This window comes from Delphinapterus leucas, chromosome 11, assembly GCF_059928025.1.
Source record: "Delphinapterus leucas isolate spDelLeu-1000000601 "Yukka" chromosome 11, BTC_Dleu_Yukka2, whole genome shotgun sequence".
NCBI lineage: Eukaryota > Metazoa > Chordata > Mammalia > Artiodactyla > Monodontidae > Delphinapterus > Delphinapterus leucas.
Window position 1 is genome coordinate 62,324,918 of NC_143139.1, and position 21,423 is coordinate 62,346,340.

At 38.3% G+C, this 21,423-nt stretch overlaps 1 protein-coding gene across 1 annotated transcript in view; it reads left to right on the plus strand.

Moving 5' to 3' along the window:
- Positions 1 to 3,898: 3,898 nt before the first annotated feature.
- LOC111167248 (neuron navigator 3) overlaps positions 3,899 to 21,423 on the plus strand; it is a 163,779-nt gene continuing 146,254 nt past the window's right edge. The window contains exons 1-3 of the mRNA XM_022559895.3: positions 3,899 to 6,350; positions 12,703 to 12,811; positions 13,479 to 13,862. Coding sequence (XP_022415603.2) covers positions 5,834 to 6,350; positions 12,703 to 12,811; positions 13,479 to 13,862 — 1,010 coding nt within the window. The 5' untranslated portion in view covers positions 3,899 to 5,833. The remainder of the gene's footprint in view (positions 6,351 to 12,702; positions 12,812 to 13,478; positions 13,863 to 21,423) is intronic.

Sequence of the window (21,423 nt, forward strand, 5' to 3'; positions counted from 1 at the left end):
GGGTAAAGAAATCAGAAATAATATTTCAGGAAGAAACAACTTCAATGGAAGTAATTTGAAAAAAAGTTTTACTTGTTATTTTTGTCTGTTTCTTATTGTAAAAATGGGTACTTTTGGGATTTTGGTAGCTCAATGATTTTCAATGCCAGTTTCAATGCCAGTGCTACCGTTGAAGCCTTATTGCTAAAGGTTGCTGTGGGGACCTCAGTGGGGAGTAAATCTGTCCTGTTCCCCAAGTGAAGTAGCCTAAATAATAGAGAACTCTGATGGAGTTAGTCTTGGCTGGATAAGATCCAGGTTTTGTGAATTTTTGAAGCCTATACAATTTGGAGGAGCCTGGAAATAATTTTAAAAATACAAGGTTACATTGGCTCAACCAAGTTAGAAGCTCTGTATATTAAACACCACTGGCTTCACAATAGACGTACCTTGATGTCCTGGTATAGTTTTGCCTGACCAGCATCCATTGCTGCGTCTGCTCATAACAGCCCCTTGATTTTCTTTTGGGGAACCATAGCCCCATCAATCTCTGTTCACGTAGTTCAAATGAAATTGACCCAAGCAGATCCAATCAGAACAACCCATCCCGTTGACTGCAGTGACTCTTTCAGGAGTGGACAACTGACCCAATTCAGTTCAATCAGAACCAATGAGAATCAGTCTCAGAACTTTTCCTGGCTGTTAGGAAAGAGACGCTCCGTTTTTCCACTAGACCTGAAGCTAATCAGAAGAAAGCTTGGAGCTGCTGGCAGTTACCTTCACCCTCGAGTGAAACAAACGTAGAGAAAACAGAACGTAAAGCAGGAGAATATTAGCTCAAGGTCCTTGTAGAAAATGTCTGAGCCCCTGAACAAGCCACGTCAGAGACTCTGTCTCCCTCCTTCCCTGCACTTTTCTGTTGTGTTACCCAGGGAAATCCCTTTTTGTACTTAAACAAATGTGAAAAGCATCCCTATTGCATGACCTGGGAGATGCATGACATGTAAAGATCTATGATACTGTTAAGGAGAAAATTTGAATAGTTCACATTGAAAAGCAGATTTGTTAGGAGGCTTAGCTCTTTACATTTCCTCTATGCAGTAACTCATTTGAATTTATAAGAACAGTGTCTTCACGATTAAATGGTAGCAGAAGTTAAAAACGTAGTTAAATTGTGGTGTGAAGATAGGTATCAGAAATGAGTTACACAATAAAATGGCATATGCTAGAGAAAACTCAAGACTTTTACAATTTGGAGACCTTTTTTCCCTCCAAAGTCTTTATGTATCTCTCTCAAGTTTCCCATTATTTGTCATGTTCTTAGGAAGGAAACTGTGATATTTACCCAATCTGATGATGGTGGTTCTATTAATTATTACAGTCAGGTGATATGCATTATATAATTTGCGACAAAGACCGAGTGAGCTTCTTCCTTCCAGCCTATCCTTAAGATTCATGCCATGACCTCAATATTACAAGTCCAGCTGAACTGATGGTTTAGATTTTACTGCTTTGGCTTGGGTTTTATTCTCTCATTCATTGACAAAAAGAATCTGGCTTCAGAGACCATCCTTTTCATCAAGTGCCAAGAGATCCTGCCAAATGCAAAGTGAGCTTTGTTTTTCATTCCACTGGAATCATTCAGAAAGTTTTTAGATTTTTTTTAATACATAGGTTCACACATGCCCCTTGTTTTGCATAAGACCGTCTACCAACATGTATAACATTTATTTAATCCACTTTTTAACCTTTATCTAGAATTTATATTCCACTGAAAAATGGTGATAGATGCCAGACTGAATCAGAATCAGTGAAGCCAATATGTCATTTGTAAAAAGGTAATTAAATAATTGGATGAATTCAGGAAATCATTTTAGAAGTAAGAATTTAAATTGAACAGAGAGATAAACTAATGGTTACATGTGTTTTTTTCTGACTTCCCAGACTTTGTATTGAATAATGGGAAGTATTTGGTATTTAAGACCTGTGTAAATGATCACTTATTTTGCCTTTTTCTTGGGTGTTTATAAAGATTAAGATGATCAAGCTCAGGTCATTTTAAATCAGTTTAGATCTTTTACTTAAATAGCTACTTTGTAATTATGTTTACTAAAGAGCTCAAAAGCATTCCTTTTCAGAACATTATAGTAGCTCTACTTTATGTGAGGTCTTGGCTAAATTAGAGCGATTCACATTTTCAGTGTTGATTGGGTGTATTTGTCTCATACACTGAGGCTTCCTCCTCCACCTTGTGTAACATACATTTCTGAGCATGCTCTCTGGAGCCCGCGAGCCACAACTGCTGAAGCCCGCGCGCCTAGAGCCTGCGCTCCGCAGCAAGAGAAGCCACTGCAATGAGAAGCCCGCGCACCGCAATGAAGAGTAGCCCCCGTTCGCCGCAACTAGATAAAGCATGTGCGCAGCAACAAAGACCCAACACGGCCAAAAATAAATAAATAAATCTATTAAAAATAAATAAATAAACGATTGAATACAAGTAAGTATAAATACACCCATGTATGAATGTACACCCAAAGCAAGCAGAGATAACTGCCTCTAGAGAAGCAATAATTGGGTTCCCTGCTGTTGTTCAAGGTAAACTTAAGGACCCATGTAGTTGTTCCCAGGGGAAAAGCTACTATAACTACAAGTTGACAATATCTCTAAACAAAGAAACAAGCAAAAATGCCCTTTTGGTGCTTTTCTCTGTTCAGGTTATATCTTCAAAATAGCCAGCCTCTCGCTGCTGTCTCCACTGGACTTAGTCCCTTCCTAAATTCACCCCTACAGCTGTGTTATACCTTTTACCCCACTGAATCGGAATGGACCATGTGATTTCATTTGACCAATGACATGTGAGTGGAAAAATGACATGGGCCATTCTTGAGCCGAAGCTTAGGTTTCTTATCTCTTTTTCCCCTCTATCATGATATCAACCTATCCTAGACTGAAGTTTGCTCTTTCAATATGGGTCTTTGTATAAAGGGTACCTGGATCAGAGCCGCAGCCAACATAGAGTGGACATTAATGTGAGCCAAGTGCATCTTTGTTTCTGTAAGCTGCTGAAATTTCTAAATCATTTGTAAATACAATATAATGTAGTCCAAGCCAGAATTTCTCAACCTTGGAACTATCAACATATAGTCTGCATAATTCTTTGTTTGGGGAGTGGGGTTCCTGTCATTATAGGGTGTATAGCAGTATCATTGGCTTCTACCTCTCAGATGTCAGAAGCACCGCACCCACCTTTGTGACAATCAAAACTATCTTCTGATACTAATGAATGTCCCCTCGGGAGGACCCAGTTGAAAACCACTAGTCTCTAGTCTCACTGTAGAAGTTCTCAAAGTGGGGTTCGTTCGAGAGCTAGCAGTATCTATATCACCTGGGAATGTGTTAGAGATGCAGAGTCTCAAGCCCCTTTCAGACTAACTGAATGAGTAGAGATGGGGCTGGGGCCCAGCAGGCTATGTTGTATTAAACCCTCGGAGAGGTTCTGAACATTCAAGTTTGAGAACCACTGGTCTAAGCTGACTGGTACACAAGTATCCTTGTATAAGGAGAGGGCATCTTTATTGCTTTCACTTATAATGCTCAAGTTTAACTTTTGATGCCTAAAGCGTAAGAATTCCATTTTTTGTGAATCTGTAAGCCTTTAGAGGATGCTGCATGTGTCCTTTAGTGTAATACATATCAAACACATTAAAGTTTCATAACCTTAACAAATTTACTCTAGTCTTATAATCTGCTGATTTACTGGATCACAATAACTCCAAATGAAGAAAAAATCCAAAGTGAGGTAGCATCTTGATCTTTTGAAAAACACTTTATAAAATGATGTTTTTAGAAGGATAATTGTCAGTTTCTATGATTCAGCCTTTGTACCCTCATTTTATTTAAGCACATTTTATATAAACATAGATTATTTTTGAAGAATGAAGAATTGAGAATCAGTATTCATAATTCACAGGTTTGTTTAATTGCAAAAATTTTTATCACAAATGATTGCCCTTCTTTCCATCTAATACCCTTTTACATATACCCTTGAGCTTGAGCATAAGGAATAATTAACTTTGCAAAGTAAGTTGTTATCATATGTAAAGGTATAGGCAGTGTACATTATAATGCTAATTTACATAGTTAAAAGACTGAGCATTCCCCCTAGCTGAAGTTAGCAACAGGAGGTGAAAAATCAGAATTAATTTGATGATATTAGCTCAGAAAATGCTACGGAATTATATCAATTTGAATGACACGAATATTTTAATCTATTTCTCCTTGCTGCCCCCTTTTAGTGAGGAATGTTTATGGGCAGAAAAATCTGAAAAGCTTTTCCTTGATGCTCTTCTCATTAGCTCTCAGTGCTACATGGTCTCTACTATACCTGATAAGTGTTTTAAAAGTTTTCCTAAAATCAGAATTTCAGGATGGTAATTATAACCAGTACAAGATAAATATAAGAAATTTACCCTTTAGGTTTTCTGCTTTTTATCAAAATATTAAAGAGCTGATTATACAGTAATAGGTTTATGGAATAGACTAAGAAAAATGCTCTATGTCAGAAAACATAATATACGTTTTATGGGTTTTGTCACATCATTATCTTCAATATACTTGGCCATCAACTTTCAATTATACGCTTTGAGTGAAAATATTCATTCTCAAAAAGAAAAAAGAAAAAAAACCGTTTGAGGGTTTTTTTTGCGCTATTTTTGTATCGGAATAAATCTTGATTTTTATTGTCAGATTAGGATTGTACTAAATATCTTCAGAATAAAAAGCCCTTGGATTTGTTCTTTAAAAGAGGAGGTGAAGCCTTTCCCTTTAAAGCATTATCTGTCTGCCGGCGGAGAGTGTCACGCTCCGTTTTTTAGGTCCTTTACACTCTTGAATTTGATTTGTGCTTTTACAGCACAAATCCCAACATTCAGAAGACAGATCTGCCTGCTTCAGCTGCCTGCAGCTATAGAGAATTAGTCTGTCGTTCTCTGTCGTGGAGTGTGTGTTATGTATGTGAGTGAGTGTGTATGTAGTGTGTGTGTGTTTCTCTCCGTATCTGAGGCGGGGTAGCCGAGAGTGATTTAAACATGCATAGGGTTAATCGTGTAGCATCTCATTCAGGCTTGGCTTTGAAACCTGTGGCATGCTAGGCTGGACAGCCGCTTCTGTGCCTCTGTTTTAATTTAGCAGGGTGTTTGCTGCCATGGCAGCCAGCAGCATCCACTGCAGCAAGGAAGAGCCATAGATCTGAGAATGCAGGTGGAATACTAAAACATGAGAGGCGCGTGCAGGGCTGGCTTCAGTGCTTAAGCTGCTCTTACGGGGCTCTGATGTGGAGGCTCTGCATGCTGCACCTTGTCAGTTCCTCTGGAGTAAAGGGCTGCAGACCCAGATAGATCAGTGAAGGGCTGGTGAGAGGCAGGGGAAAAAAGCAAAGCCAGAGACATCGCTGGTGCTTCACTACCTCGCGTTTGGGAATACAGAAGCGATAGAGGGAAATGTGGACCCATCGCCCTGCTGAGACATGTGATTGGATAAAGACTGGAAAACGTAGTTGGCTTCCTGTGCTACTTTTCAGGTGGAGCAGTGTCTTTGATGAACTCTTTTCTGCTTCCGATATATACAAGCAAAATGTTTGTAAGTACTGCTGATGAGGGGCATGACATGGCAAGCTGAATTGTGGGCAACTCATTGATTGTACTATAGCTCTAGAATCTAACGTGAATGTTTGAGCCTTGCCTGAGCTTTTATTGAAGTGCAAGTGTTAATTAAAACCAAAAGGGCCAGTTGGCATCTCAGTGCAGAAAGACAATATGAAATCCAATTGAAAAAGAAGAAGCCAGTAAGGAGAGCCATGCAGCGGCCAGCTGAACTCTCTGTGTTTCAGAGCAAAGTAAGGCCAAAGGGAGCTTGCCTTCAGAAGCAAAAGTCTCTGACCAATCTGTCCCTCACCAGTGAGGGGGAGAGGCGACCCACTGTGCGCATTTCCAACTGGTTTGGAAATGCCGCCAAGGCCAGCCAGAGAGAATCCAGCTATGCAGAGAGGCGCTCTCTGTCCAGATTCTTGTCAAGGTCCATGCAGTCCGTGTACCACACCAGGGGCCCAGGGGCCTGGAACCTGCTGCCCACCAGCCATGCAGGCAGTGAGAGCTTAGAAGAGTGGTCTTCCGGAAAAGGCTTGGAAGGCGAGAGTGATGAAGACAGCCGGTCCGAGGATGAAAATGTGTCCTCCAGGCCTGGCAGCATCGGCAGGAGCTGGGCCGAAGAGGAGGGAGAAAGCTGCCTGCGGGAAGGCACAGCTCATCTGGACGAGGATGTGATCCTAACAATGCTGGGCGACCTGGAACAGGCCCTTTACACTGACTTGTTAGGTAAGTCGGGTCTGCTCCTAATAGGAGGATGGAATTTTCAGAAGCTGCCTCTTTGCATAAGCCAAATAGCTTCTGTTCTTCTGACTGATGTTTTCGAAACCGTAGTTACTCAAAACAATTTTAAATTCCTTGTTTCTTGAAATGATTGTCTTCAGAAAACTGAACTGTGAGAACTAGTTGTAAAGTGTGTATGGAGAAAGTAAATAGCAACCACCTGCCCTGGGCATTATTGGCCTAGAGTCTAGTACACTCTAGACATCCATAAATAAGTGTTAACATTTTAAAACTCCAAATTTGTTTTTTACTTAGTCATTAACGGGGCCTATTTATTCAACTTCCCTCAAGGTGACCTCACCACAGATTTGGAATGAAGAATGAAGGACCTCGTGGGTAAATTTTTTGTATAGTCAGGTTTCTTCTGCTGCCTCAGTGGTGTCTGAATAGATGGCCTTGTTTGTACCTCGGTGACAAGTACCATACATTCTAGTTATACTTGAAATGCAGAGGCCTCTTCTGACAGCTTTACTCACTTACTTTTTTTTGAAGTGTTGGGCAAAAAATACTTCTGAGTGTGTACATTATAACTATTTGAATTACTATGTAGATGCATGTGAACTGTTCTGATACTTTACAAAGTAGGCCTGTTTGATGACATGATTCTTAGGAGTAACTTCTGATAATAATCTTTAATTAATTAGATATTACAATGTCTGAAGTAATTCTTCAGTTTTGCCACCTGCCTGAATAGCTGAACTGTATACGTTTTAATTGTTATATCTAAGTTAAGCGCTCTACTGTAGCATATTTATATCATATGGTGCCTTCTTCAAAAAGTCATAAGCATTAAACCATTGACCACATCCTCTTTTATGTCAGTGTGTATTTCCACAAAGGACTTCATATAGGACTCTTTAAATTTGAAAGAATTAAACCAGACCAGTGATCCCTTTGTTTCTGATTCATACAACTGAAGCCAAATATAGGTTTGTTTTTAGTCTCTATGTAGACCCTCCTGTTACAAGAGGTTTTATGAGATTTTCTGGAATCTTAGTGAACCAGCTTTAGAAGAAGAAAGCTTAGAGAGACAGCAGAGGTGAATATCGCTCAATTTTTCTTGTTAGTTTAGCTTTAAAAGAGTAATGTTTCCACAGTTGCGGGAATAGTGATTTCTGAATCTGAATACACCAGGTGCTCAGACACTGAAGATTTACTTCTTCACCATTGTATGCTTTCCGTAATGAACTGCTTCTCATAAAAAAAAAAACAAAAAAAAACTCTGCATGCAGTACAAAGGCAAGAGGGGGAGTCTTAATCCTTAAGAATCTTTTTTCGTTTCTTGATCCTCTGAAACGGTAGAATCAAATAATATTTGTCCTTTGCCTTGAAAATGGTAGCATTTATCTTGTTCTAAGTACCTCTTATGTAAGTATTTTCAAAGATATGACCAGAGTAAAGTCCCCTGAAAGCATGTGTTGGTTGTTCTGTTAAATTATAGCATGCTGTGGCTGGGTGTGTATATGACATATGCCTTTTTGTACATAAATAACTTGGAGCATTGCTGTCAGAGGGTCATCTCTCAATAGGTGTCTGTGTATTCCATGGTTTTTAAACTGAGCATCTGCTAATTTATTTATGGGATTATTCTCCTTAAGGCTTTTTTCTCCCCCAGCATATGCCAGTATTCAAAGATGCAAATGAGAAAGTAAGAGGAAGAGTTTATTCAAATAGCTCTGATATGAATAATCATATCAGGATAATGAAGCATTGCAATGCAATTCCCTAAATAATGATGCATGTTAAGTTGGTAAATATATCCAAGCCCACAGCACAGAAGAATTGCAGGATTTCTGCTACGTGCTTGACTAGGTTCTGCTTCTGACTCAAAATGGCTTCTTCCAAGTTAGTTTTTAGGCAGAGTTCCCTGAGTTCAACTCTTTATTCTTGGATACCCTAATAAATCAGACAGACTAGGGTCTGTGCTATAACTATATAGGAGAATATTTAAAAGGTAGCGGTAAAGCTGTTAGCCATATTTTGCTATTTTTCCCCCAAAGTGTCTGGTTTAACCTGATGAGTTGAAAAATTTTCTATCCAACTCACCTTTGGGGTCATCCACAAAACTAGGGTGATTTCTCCAAATAAATCAGGCAGCTGTACTCTAAAAAATAACATTTGTAATATAGCTGGTGTAGAGGACATAATTCTCTGTGAATCAGGTTCATTCATATGTAATTTGATTTCCTCCTAAAAGATGACAAAGGCTGGCAGTGTTAATTACAGTGTGTGTAATTAAAGCTTGAAAAGTAAGGGCAGGACTGCACAGATTAAATGGTCTGTCTGCCATTAAGTAAAAACGCAAAAGCACCGAACTGAGCCTGTTACTCTGTCCTAATAGAAGAGATGTTACAAGCAAAGAGAAAGTAGTTTGCACTAATGTGAAAAACTCAAAGCAAATTGCAGAATAGGCCGTTCTGGAAAATGTGTGTAAGCCCTTACAATTTTGTCTGACAGGAGGCTTCTTCCAGGAATAATAGCTGGCTTTGAGATTATAAAAGTGAAAGGGGATACATTTTTGTGACTAAATTTCTCATGTGCATTTTTCTGCTAACTTTTATTTGTTACTAAATATTTAATGGTATTTGCGCTTTTACATTTGGCCTTTTCACAGTTGTGATTCCCTCCCTGCCCCCATTTCTCTATTTATTTATGGGATTTGGATACAAATTTACAGGATATTTCAGGCTTGTGCAGTCCTTAGGGGGGGGTTTAAGTGCATTTAACTTTATCTTGCCTTTCGTGGGTCATTGAGAACATTTGCTGCAAGAAATTTTGATTTGGTTATTATCTTTCCTGACATGAATGAGGCAGTAATTATGTTTTGCTCAGTAAGTGTTGGGAGGAAAAGGTCCATTTGTCTGATTGTCATGAGTGGTGCAGTGTCATGAGTAGATGTCATGAGGAGAAAAAACAATGGAGAGAGAGAGAGTGATGGTTCTGAAACATGAGGGAAGCTGTATAAACAAACAGTGGATTCAATTGGAAGAATCCAAGGATCTAAGATGCCTGTTGGATTGGAAGAAGGAAATTTAAAAGGAGATAAAGAAGGTGTTAAAAAATACTGAGTGAAATGGAATGTCGGAAAATACACTGTTCTTAAAGTTTATGTAAAAAAGATATTGAAAGTAATTCAAATATCAGTGTTACTAATATTATGCAATTGGCAAGTAGTTGAGATGCAGCTTGATTACAAAGTCAAAGTTCTCCCCAAAGGAAGGGGCTAGGAGATAGGAGGTAGGGAACTTGTAATGGTGTATTTTTGGAACTTGTGTAAGGGCAATGACTTGCCTTCCTTACTCCCTCCAATAAAAGTCATCTCAGCACTTTCTCCTTTAAGACTTTTCTCTTACCATCACTTAGAATCTTAGGCTTCTCTACTGTGTGAAATCTTAGATAAACTACTGTATATTAGCTTTAATGTGTCTCTAGTTTGGTCTCATCCTTCACTGTTAACGTTTGCCATTTTAAGTAAAATCTCTTCTTCACCTCTGCCTTTCCTTTGACTGTAATGATATTTTTTTCTGCCCTTCAAGATTTTCCTTACAAAGCCTTCTTTTTCTTTCAGCATACTGCCAGATTGTTTGGAAATAAGAGGTAGACTTCTTTCTAGCCATTTCTCAAATATGCTGTGTTATATTTATGAGGAGAAGGAGGGGAAGAATTTCCAGAGAAAATATAATTAGAGTCTTAAGGGTTATTAACAGTTCTGAATTTTAAAATAATGTTAATCTATGAGGTTAGAAATTGTATGACTTGAATTAGGGTTAGAAAAGTTGTGCCATGTACAACATATTCTTATTTCTTTTTTTTAATTTATTTTTTTATTGAAGTATAGTTGATTTACAATGTTGTGTTAATTTCAGGTGTACAGCAAAGTGATTCAGTTATACACACACACACATATATATTCTTTTCAGATCATTTTCCCATATAGGTTATTACTAAATATTGAGTATAGTTCCCTGTGCTATACAGTAAGTCCTTGTTGTTTATCTATTTTATATATAATAATGTGTATATATTACTCCCTCCTCTGTCACCTTTCCCCTTTGGTGACCATAAGTTTGTTTTCTCTGTCTGTGAGTCTGTTTCTGTTATGTAAATAAGTTCATTTGTATCATTTTTTTAGATTCCACCTATAAGTGATATCATATGATATTTGTCTTTCTCTGTCTGACCTACTTCACTTAGTATGATAATCTCTAGGTCCATCCATGTTGCTACAGATGGCATTATTTCATTCTTTTTTATGGCTGAGTAATATTCCATTTGTGTGTGTGTGTGTGTGTGTGTGTGTGTGTGTACACACACAGGGAAGTTAGGGAAGTTTTTCAGTACTTTCTAAATCTGAAATAATAATACAGTTATTAAGCATTTCAATCATTCAAATAATTGGTAAATTAAGAGGAAGGGATTTGCAGACTGGCAGCAGAGTGGTGGTTGTTTTGGCAACCATTCAAGATGAAGGATAATGAACAGTTTAGTAGTGTTTGGCTGAAGAAGAAATTAGCATTTGTCTTTCTGAGTGGCTGCCATGGTAAAATGATATAAAATTATTCATTTGGTTTCAGAGCCATTGCGACCCCAGGGTGGATGTTAAATGGGGGCAAATCATTATTCGTCCTCAGAATTGTTTTTATAATGAGACCTAATTGGCCTAATATTGGAAAGAGTCACCTCTTACTGGAGAGGAGGAAGCCTTTCTAATCTTGGAGGTTTTAGGCAGAGACCCATGGCCACCTCGCTAGTGACACAAAGAGTTTTCCCTCATTGGCTGAGAGGTGAGGCAAGACAATCTCTGAAGTCCCCATCAACTCTAAGATTCTACTATAGATGTTAAATGTGTGCATCTGTTGTGTGTGGGTTTTTTTTTAACCTGGCGTGAATATTGTGGAAGAAAAATGAACAGGTTGAATATCTACCTGTATTCTTAAAACTGATGGTAGATATGCATCTTGACTTGTCTATGTGACAATTTTCATACTGGAATTTAATACATGCCATTTTCTACCTTCACTTTTCCTTCTTTTTTTCTTTTCCTTCCATCCCTTCTGCATTCCTTTCCCTTCCCTCCCATCCCCTCCTTTGCCATCCTCTTCCTTTTCTTTCTTTCCTATACCTTCTCACCCCTTAATCCATTCATTCCCCTTCCTTCCTTCCCTTTTTTTATTCCTTCTTTCTTTTTATTTAAAATTCCTCGGGCTTCCCTGGTGGCGCAGTGGTTGAGAGTCCGCCTGCCGATGCAGGGGACGCGGATTCGTGCCTCGGTCCGGGAAGATCCCACATGCCGCGGAGCGGCTGGGCCCGTGAGCCATGGCCGCTGAGCCTGCGCGTCCGGAGCCTGTGCTCCACAACGGGGGAGGCCACAACAGTGAGAGGCCCGCGTACCGCAAAAAAAAAAAAAAAAAAAAAAAAAAATTCCTCATCACTGGACATCCTCCTGAGTCCAAATTGAACAGAATTAAGACTATGTTTCCTCTCCTTCCTTTCCATGTTGTTCTTACTACCCAGATTCACCAATTTCAATGGCCACTGGCCTGGGAATTATTACATGGCCATAAACAAAATGGTTCAATGGCACCTCTGCCCCCAAATGACAGATAGAGGTTGAACAATGCCAACAGTTGTCGCCCTGGCAGAGCTGTTTATTTTATGTGTAGACTTATTACTGGATTAGATGCCTAAGACTTTACTGGCACTCTGGTGTCACATGTGGATATTTTGGTTCCCTATAGAAAGTGGAGAAATAGTTTAAAATAAAGCTATCCAATTCTTGGATCTTGGTTCATGAGTCTAATAAAATAAAAGACTTAAAAAGATATTGCTTCTATGAGAAAAGGCCTCTGTCTGATTCCCCAGAGTATAAATGTATACTTGCTACATAAGTCAAGTTTGTCTCAGCTATTCTGAGCACACTTTGAAATAGGTGATTATGAAAGTAATTAGGATCCAGATAGTTTCAGATATTTAAATTAAGCTTAGAAACATGGAGCACTGTACAGTATATTTCCAAATGACTCTCTCATTTTGCAATGATTAAGGTCATAGACCTACGAAATACTATTGTATTATCACCACTTCAGATTATTACTTGTAACATTACATTTGTTTCTATTCACATTTTATTTGTAGAAAAAAATTATAATTTCAGATAATAATAGTCATTTGGAATTTTCTACCTATTATTTTACTTTTGCGAAAAGGAACTCATATCTATATCTATATAATTATTCAGATTATTCACAGGACAGTAAATGGCATGAATAAAAATTTTATTATTATGTTACTTTTCTAGGTGAAGACCCTGAAACAAGAAGAATGAGAACAGTTAAAAATATAGCAGATTTGAGGCAGAATTTAGAAGAGACTATGTCCAGTCTTCGTGGGACCCAGATAAGTCACAGGTCTTCTTCAATTCTGCCTATTTGGGGGCCAATAAAGAAAAAATTACAATTAAGCATTTAACTTCTTGTAATGATAAAGAAGGAATTTTAGTTTTCCTTTACTATTTTCTCACTTAAATTTTATATGACAGTCAACTGGTGACTTCTCAGCCCTACCCAGTGAATTTTTCTCCTATCCATCTCTTCTTCAGTATAATTTCCCATTTAAACTGAATTAGCTACTGAAACTAACACCATCACTGCTAAATGGATTTTCACGCCTGCCTCAAATAACAACGGTGGAAGTTGTAATTAAAATGCATCTGAGGAGAGGTGGTAGAGAGTCTTTCAAACATAATTGTAGTTAACTTCCAGAAAAGTTCTGGGAAGGCTACAATGGGTTAAATTAAGGGTTGGTTGAGAATGTGAAACAATATTTTGTTTTATCCAAAATGTAATGATGGCGTTTCTTTTGAAAGCAAAAAACCTGTGATGCATGCCCCTTCCTACATTTTGATACCTGCAGAGGTGTTTAGAATCTCAAAATGAATGTATAATTTGACTTTCATGAAAATGGACATACTTCTAAGAAATGACTCTCAACTGTAGGCATTCCTGTCTTCATGCATTCTGGGTCTATGGCCCCAGGTGAACCAGAATATAGTGATTTCTCTATTTTATTTGACAGCACCCTGGAGACAACATTTGACAGCACTGTGACGACGGAAGTGAATGGCAGGACTATACCCAACTTGACAGGTCGACCCACTCCCATGACCTGGAGGTTGGGCCAGGCATGTCCTAGACTTCAGGCTGGAGATGCTCCTTCCCTGGGTGCTGGCTACCCTCGCAGCAGTACCAGTCGTTTCATCCACACAGACCCCTCCAGGTTCATGTACACTACGCCTCTCCGTCGAGCTGCCGTCTCTCGGCTGGGAAACATGTCACAGATTGACATGAGTGAGAAAGCAAGCAGTGACCTGGACATGTCTTCTGAAGTCGATGTTGGTGGATATATGAGTGATGGTGATATCCTTGGGAAAAGTCTCAGAGCTGATGACATCAACAGTGGGTAAGTGGCCCTGGGCCCCGGTCTCTAACAGAATTGTGTAAAGAGAGGTGGTCTACTACAATGCAGTAGCTGTAGGAAGGTGATATAGGTTAGTTAATAAAGCCATTAGAAAATGTGAGAAATCTAAGGTTATTTGGGGATATTTCAGCCTTCTCTTCTAATCATTCATGAACAGTAAAATGCCCAAAATTTCTATAAAGTCTTTTCATTATAATCCATTAACTTTTTCTATTGTTAGTTCAGAGAAACACATGTGCCCTGTGTTTTTCAGAGTGATTTTCACATGCTTCTTAAATAACAGATTTTGTAGTGAAGGACGTGGGAAGGAGATAGGAGGAGTTTTGCTGAGCTGCTTGATTTTTTTTTTGGCTTGTCAAAGCTGCCTGTAACTGCTTTGAGGAACACAGATTTTCTAGCATTCTTCAATTATATACCTCCAATCTAACTTGAGAGAAAATCATTTTAGATCTGAAAATTTCAATCTATTTATTCTCTTTTGATGGCATCAGATTTTTTATGTTAACCCCTGTTTTCCTTCTGTTTTCTATTACATTCCAAAAAGAGTTGTGATTATAAAACTCTCAAAAGCATTTTGGCAATTTGGAATATTTAGTTCAATCTGAGGATGAGCCCCAATGGAGGAAATAGGATATTCAATTAAAACTACTTCTATTAATAACTGTAGTTGACACGTTGAAAATTTATTACCTACTTCACTCTTTTTAAGTGCTTTAAGGACATTAATTCATTTAACCCCCTCCCCACCACCAACCCTTATGAGGTAAGTATTTTTATACCTGTTTTACACATAAGGAAACTGATCCCACTTGGCCCCAACTGTATTAAAGCTAAGCAAAGACTAGACTTGCATTAGGACTCAGATACATCTGACTTCAAAACCGAGGCTCTATAATAAAAGGAAAAGCTTCCCAACTAACTTTATCTATATTTTTCATGTGAGTCCAGGTTTTTACCTCTTCTCTGTCCTTATGCATCTGAGAGGACTGGTCTCTGAAATCATTCTTCTGTACAAGTAACCTTTCCTGACTTCAGTCATGAAAAGCTTGTTTGAATGGGAACAAGACCTTAAAAAGTACAAAAAAGCTTTTGATCAGACTTAACAGCTCTGCTTTGATATCCTGATACCCACCAGTTCATTCCTGGTGGCCACCTTCTCTGAGTTTCTAAAGGTCTAGAATTAGGGAGACAGGTTATTGTTAATTAGGGTAGGAAGCAGTTGAGTTGCCCCTGGAGTTGGAGTGTCTAAATTAAGTCTCTTTCTACCATTTTCTATCTGCCAACTCCTTGAGAGCTTAATGTGTCCAAATTCCTTTCCATAATAAGGATAAAATTGCAAAATCTTCATGAAATTGTTAAGAATGAAGAAAATAACCCACAAAATTGCACTTAGCACAAAGCCTGTCACAATATGTGTTCAGTAAATTATCATCATCATCACAATTACATTTTTATCAGTAATAATTATTAACCTAATGATTAATAACCTAATAATCATAGGATATGATCTTATATAGGAGATAGTAGAAATTATGAGAGGTGTGAAGAATCCTGGGAAAAGAATAGAGAAGAGAGATCATGAGCTGAATTATGTATGTGTGTATGTATGTGTTCAAAAATATTTGTTGCATTCTTCCTATGTGCCAAGCAACATTCTAGGCACTGTGTGTTCAGTGGTGAACAATATAGACACAGTACTGGCCCACGTATACTCACGTTAGTGTTTTTATATTTTTATAGTTGCTCATTTATTCAATAAATGAATAGTAATATGTGTACATATGTATGTACGTGTGTATGTATATACATTCTTAGATAAGGGGTTTTTGAAAGTCATTTTTTAAAAAACTGAGTTCTGCTTATAGTAGTATATTTTACCAGCATACCTATAGTCAGGAGCATTTTGTATTTTCCAGGACTCTAGCGGTATTAGGCAACTAACTTCTGTAACACAGAAATCTCAAAATCTCAGTAACTTAACACAAAGAAGTTAATTCCTCCTTCACATAAAACCCCTCCTGGTGTTTCTGATCATCAGTTGGGAACTAAGATGGATGGTAGGTAACTCTGCTATTATCCAACCAGACTGCCGACGTCACCCTGGGTGTTGATTTCAAAAGACAGATGACGAAAGAGAGGAAGAACCATGGTGTAAGAATAGTTCATATGTACCAGGTCTGGAAGTGGGGGTTATGACTTCTACCCACATTTCCTTACCCAGAACTGCTGCAGCCCCATCTCACTGACAGCAAGGCCAGGAACCAATGTTCATCTTTGTGCCCAGGAGGAAGAGGAAATTGGTTTGATGAGAGCTGGCTAGTCTCTGCAGAACTAATGAGAAATTTTTAAGATACTGGTATATTCTTTGTACTTCCTACTTGTTTCCTGCCTCACTGGAAACCTGATTCTCACGTCTGTTCTCCAGTTTTGTTCTCTGTTGGCCTTTCAGAGGAGGTCTTGAATAGTCCCACAAATGAGTCCATGTAAGAACGCATTAGTGGTCTGCATGCTTTGTGTTGAGTCATTCATACTCAGTGTCTAAAGCAGAAGAAGAAGAAGAAGAAGAAAAAAAACTAAGTAAAAATAACACAAATCCTATTTGAAAACTTCCTCTGATGATGTTTACCTGCTTGGCTTTATACATGTTCTCTTTCACATGGTAGAGTACAGGACACTGAAATTTAAAGAATGACTCAGAGTTCTGTCCCCTGGATGGAGCGTGACTAGACGTGGTCAGCAGGCAGTGTCACCGGTCTCAGCTCAAGGGTGACTGGGGTGTTATGGGGAGGACACCCAGGATGTGCTGTACTTCCTCATTGCTCACCAGCAGATGTAGTGTACCATTGTCAACATCAGTGGGATGCAGCCCGATTTGTCAGCCTAAAGTTAAAAGATAGGAAGATATCCCAGGGGAATTTTAATTTGATGTTTTCTTTAAGAAAAAAGGGCATAGAAAAGTCTGTGCTACAATTCACGAAAAAAATTAAATCACAAAGTTAACTGTCTGTCCCCAATTTTTTAAAGTATGTTTTAGTGATTAAAGGGACAAAAAAGGCTCAAAAGACAAAGCAATGAATGAAGATGTTTAATCTTGGATATTCTTCTCATGCAAGAAGGAATGTCATGAAGTAAATGGGAAAGGAGTTTCCTTTTTTGTTGTTGTTGTTGTGGTACGCGGGCCTGTCACTGTTGTGGCCTCTCCCGTTGCGGAGCACAGGCTCCGGATGCGCAAGCTCAGCGGCCATGGCTCACGGGCCCAGCCACTCCGCGGCACATGGGATCCTCCCGGACCGGGGCACGAACGCGTGTCCCCTGCAGCGGCAGGTGGACTCTCAACCACTGCGCCACCAGAGAAGCCCGAGTTTCATTTTTTTCACGTACTTCAGGTAGAACTCAGAAAATTGGTTAATCGGCATTCTGAGAATTCGAGATTTCTTGAAGCATGCAAAGGCTTATCTCTTTCTTCTCTTCTAAAAATTACTTTAAGCACTTGGGAATGTGAATCTGCCAGTAATTAGGAATTAGTCAGAGGAAGGCTTCTTACTTATAATGAATCTCTTTGAAAAAGTCTCCATGTGTAAAGCAAAAAAAAGGAACACCCTGGAAAACTGGGGGAAAAGTTACATATTTTAATTGGGTGGAAATTGAAGTTATCTGCAGGTGTCACAGTGATAAATAGTTGGGCCAAGAATATAACCTAAAATCCTGCTTTAAATGGCCCAAACGCAAAGTAATTTAATTCTGGAGAATGACACTTTTTAAAAGGGAGGTGGATACTTTTTTTTTTTTTTTTTTTTTTTTGCGGTACGCAGGCCTGTCACTGTTGTGGCCTCTCCCATTGCGGAGCACAGGCTCCAGACGCGCAGGCTCAGCGGCCACGGCCCACGCGTGCAGCTGCTCCACGGCATGTGGGATCTTCCCGGACCGGGGCACGAACCCGTGTCCCCTGCATCGGCAGGCGGACTCTCAACCACTGCACCACCAGGGAAGCCCGGGAGGTGGATACTTTAATGCTGCTTTAATCCCCTGATGCTCCCACAATTCTGCTTTAGGAAACTTTGTGATAACTGAAGCATTCAAGACATTGGGAAGGGCAGGGTTACTTGAGTTGGGTTAAAAGGATGTACATGGGAAACCACATATTCCTAATCACAATGCTTCTATTCATTTCATATTCAAGATATGAGAGTTATTTTTAGTGAATGTAGAAACGCTAATGGAAAAAATAGCCAGTAACGTTAGTCAACACTTATATAGCACTTATTATGTGCTAGGTCACCATAACTGTAAGAGATAAGCATATCATTACTATCTCCATTTTACAGATGAAACAACTGAGGCATGGGTAGGTTAAGTAACTTTAGGTAGAACTCAGAAAGTTAGTTCATTCGCATTCTGAGAATTCAAACTTTCTTGATGCGTGCAGTGCTGGACTTGAACTTAAAAGCAGTCTGGCTCCAGTCTGCAGTCTTAACCATCTTGACATACTGACCCTGTGAAGTTGCCTACATGTCTACTTGCCCACATTTCTCTCCTAGGAGTTGATTATTACAAACAAACATAACAGAGCTTCACAGCAATCATTCATTATTAGTATAGTTTTCTTAGCTAGCACCTTTGATCAAGGGGACAATCCTTAATATTATCTGTGTTCATGATCTGTGAACTAAAGTTCCTTAGAGGTTAAAAACACACACACACATTTTAGATGCCCTGTGTTTTCGTGTCATAACAAATAGCTAATTGTTATATACAGTTTCTGATATAAGATATTGAATGTAAAAACGGAATTCTAGGAAGATATGGTAGGGGCGTAGGTGAATCTTTCCAAATACCCACAAAAATAGACAAAACAACTAGATAGCAAAACCATGGGGAAAAACCATGATCGTTGTTGAAAAAAGATGATGACAAGGTATCACCTCAAACCCCAGGTGTAAGCAATGAAGGACAAACAGTCAAGAGCCAAAGGAGCAGAATGATAACAGCATCTGTGTACGAAGAAAGAGAAGGTAGTAGTGGGGTGTCTGATAACACTGAGAACAGAAGAACCACAAAATAGCCAAGAGAAACTGACTAGAAAACACACAGGGCTTATCTGAAGATAGCAACTGAAGCTGGGAAGGTTTCGACCACTTGACCAGCCAGAGACAGTAAGGGCTGAAGGTCATATCTGAAGGGAGTGGAGCAATCTTGTCCCCATGTATTCATTAAACTCTCCAGCCACAGCTCCCTTCCAGGACAGGACCCCACACTGAGGGAAAACTTCCAGGAGTAGAAGCAAACTGAACAGGATGTAGCAATAAAAGTGAAGATAGAGAAGGTCCAGATAAAAGTGGGAGATGGGAACAGAGTCCAAAAATCTCAAAAAAGCTAATTATCACATTCTAAAACACTACACAAAAATAACAGAAGCATTTACTGTGTGTGGTTAGAAAGGTATCTAGATCAAGTTTCTTTTTATTCTGAAGAATTAATTTCACATAAAAATAAGTAAGAGAAAAATGTCAGGATAAAACCCCACATAAGCCACAAACATATACAAGACGTACAACTAATAAAGGATTACTATCAATGGGGAAAGAAAAAAATAAAATAAATATAGAATCCAATAGAAAAATGAGCAAAAGTCATAAACAGACATTTCACAGACAAAACATAAATGGCCTATAACAAAGTAAAAATTTGATCAACCTGCTTGGTAATCTGGAACTTGTAAATTAAAGCCAACATGAGAATTCTTATTCATAGACAAGTAGAAGTTTTATTCTGAACATATTTTGAAATCTCTTTGGCATTGACTAGTAGGGTTTGAATATGTGTATGTATCCCTTTTGACCCAATGATTCCTTTCCTAGATAGAGACCTTTGACAAGCTCTTGCCTGTGAGCATAAAGAAATGTGCATATACAGATGTTCATGGCAGAGTTGTTTGTAACAGCAAAAAATCTAAAAACAGCTCAAATGTCTGTAATAGTCAAACAGATAAATAGACTAGTGTGCTTGTAAAACAAAGCTGTATAACACTAACATTAAAAATGCAATAATACACATCAAGATAGATGATTTGCAAAAATGTAACTTAGAGTGAAGGAAATAAGTCACAAAAGAATATATACAGTGTGATTCAATTTATATGAAGTTCACATGCATGAGATGCTAAACAGTGTATTTTTAGGAATATATGCCCATGTGGTTAAACCGTAAAGGAATGCTTAACACAAAATCCAGGGCAATAGATATCTCTAGAAGGGAGGTTTAGAAATGTAGGACTGGAAAGAGCCTATATGGTCACTGAAGAAACTGGAAATGTTCTCTTTCTGAAGCCAGGCTATGGGTACATGAAAACTGATATTTTTTTTAAATTATTATTTAATGTGTACTGTTACATTTTATACTCTTGCAAAAATATGATGTATTTAAATATGAAGCTTTTTTTGAAAAAGCATGGAGTTGCTGTGGAGGTAGAGTTGTATGTATTTATGTTGATCGAGAAAATGAGATTGAATAGCATACAAAAAGAAGATGTTTATAGTTTCTTCCTATTTCAGTGAATTCCAGACATAATGAGAACATAGTGATGTTGATTCACAGGTCTGAACAGACTCCATCCTATAGTAATTGAGGGTGGTGAGTGACAAGAAGAAAGTCATTTACCTAGATTGTTAACTAGGTGGATGGTGTGTTTCCCTATAACTGTATTAGTATATACAAAAGGAGCATGAGCTTTAGTGGTAAAGGCAATATATGGTCTGTTTATGCTGTATTTGAGGTGGTTATGGGAAATCCACGCATCTGTGCACAGGAAGCAGTTTAATATCTCATTCTAGCGCAGGGTGGAGCACTATGGCCTGGAAATATTAATATGGAAAACACACACCTAAAGAAAATGTGCCAAAGTATGCAGTTTTTCTACAACAGAAGGAAGACGAGAGATGGCAGTGGAAGGGAGGAAGAGTTAGAAATGCTTTGGGAGACTATTGCGTTTTTTATGTGAATCATCTTATAACTTATAGAATTTGAACATGGCTAAAATTATCCTAAGACTTCCATAGTTTGAGAGATTTTACTTTCCGTCAGTAACCTTCACAAATTTCCTTTGCAACTTTTTGTTTGTACCAATCATCCTGTGACTATTACGTCTTAAACTCATCTTAGCTTATGGTTTAGAAGTTTAGGTATAACATTATTAGGAAATCTGTTTTTAAAATTTTACATTACTCTTTCAAAATGATCTCCTAACATTTATATTTCCTGGATTGTAGCAATTTTTTCTAGAGGAACTATGAAATGCATGTTATTTTAGATTTTTAAATGCTTCAGAAAAACTGAAAAGAAGGAAGAATTTTCAAGAAAAAAAATTAAATGAGAAATTTGCTTGTGTGATGCCCATATATATTTTTCAAATAACAAACTCTTCTGTTATGAAAATGCCCTACCAACATTCCAATGCGACAGTGTCTGTAAACAGAGGAAATAGACACTGATGACTATTTTTGGTTCAATTAATACCTGTTGTAAACTTATTTGATATTACCTGGAA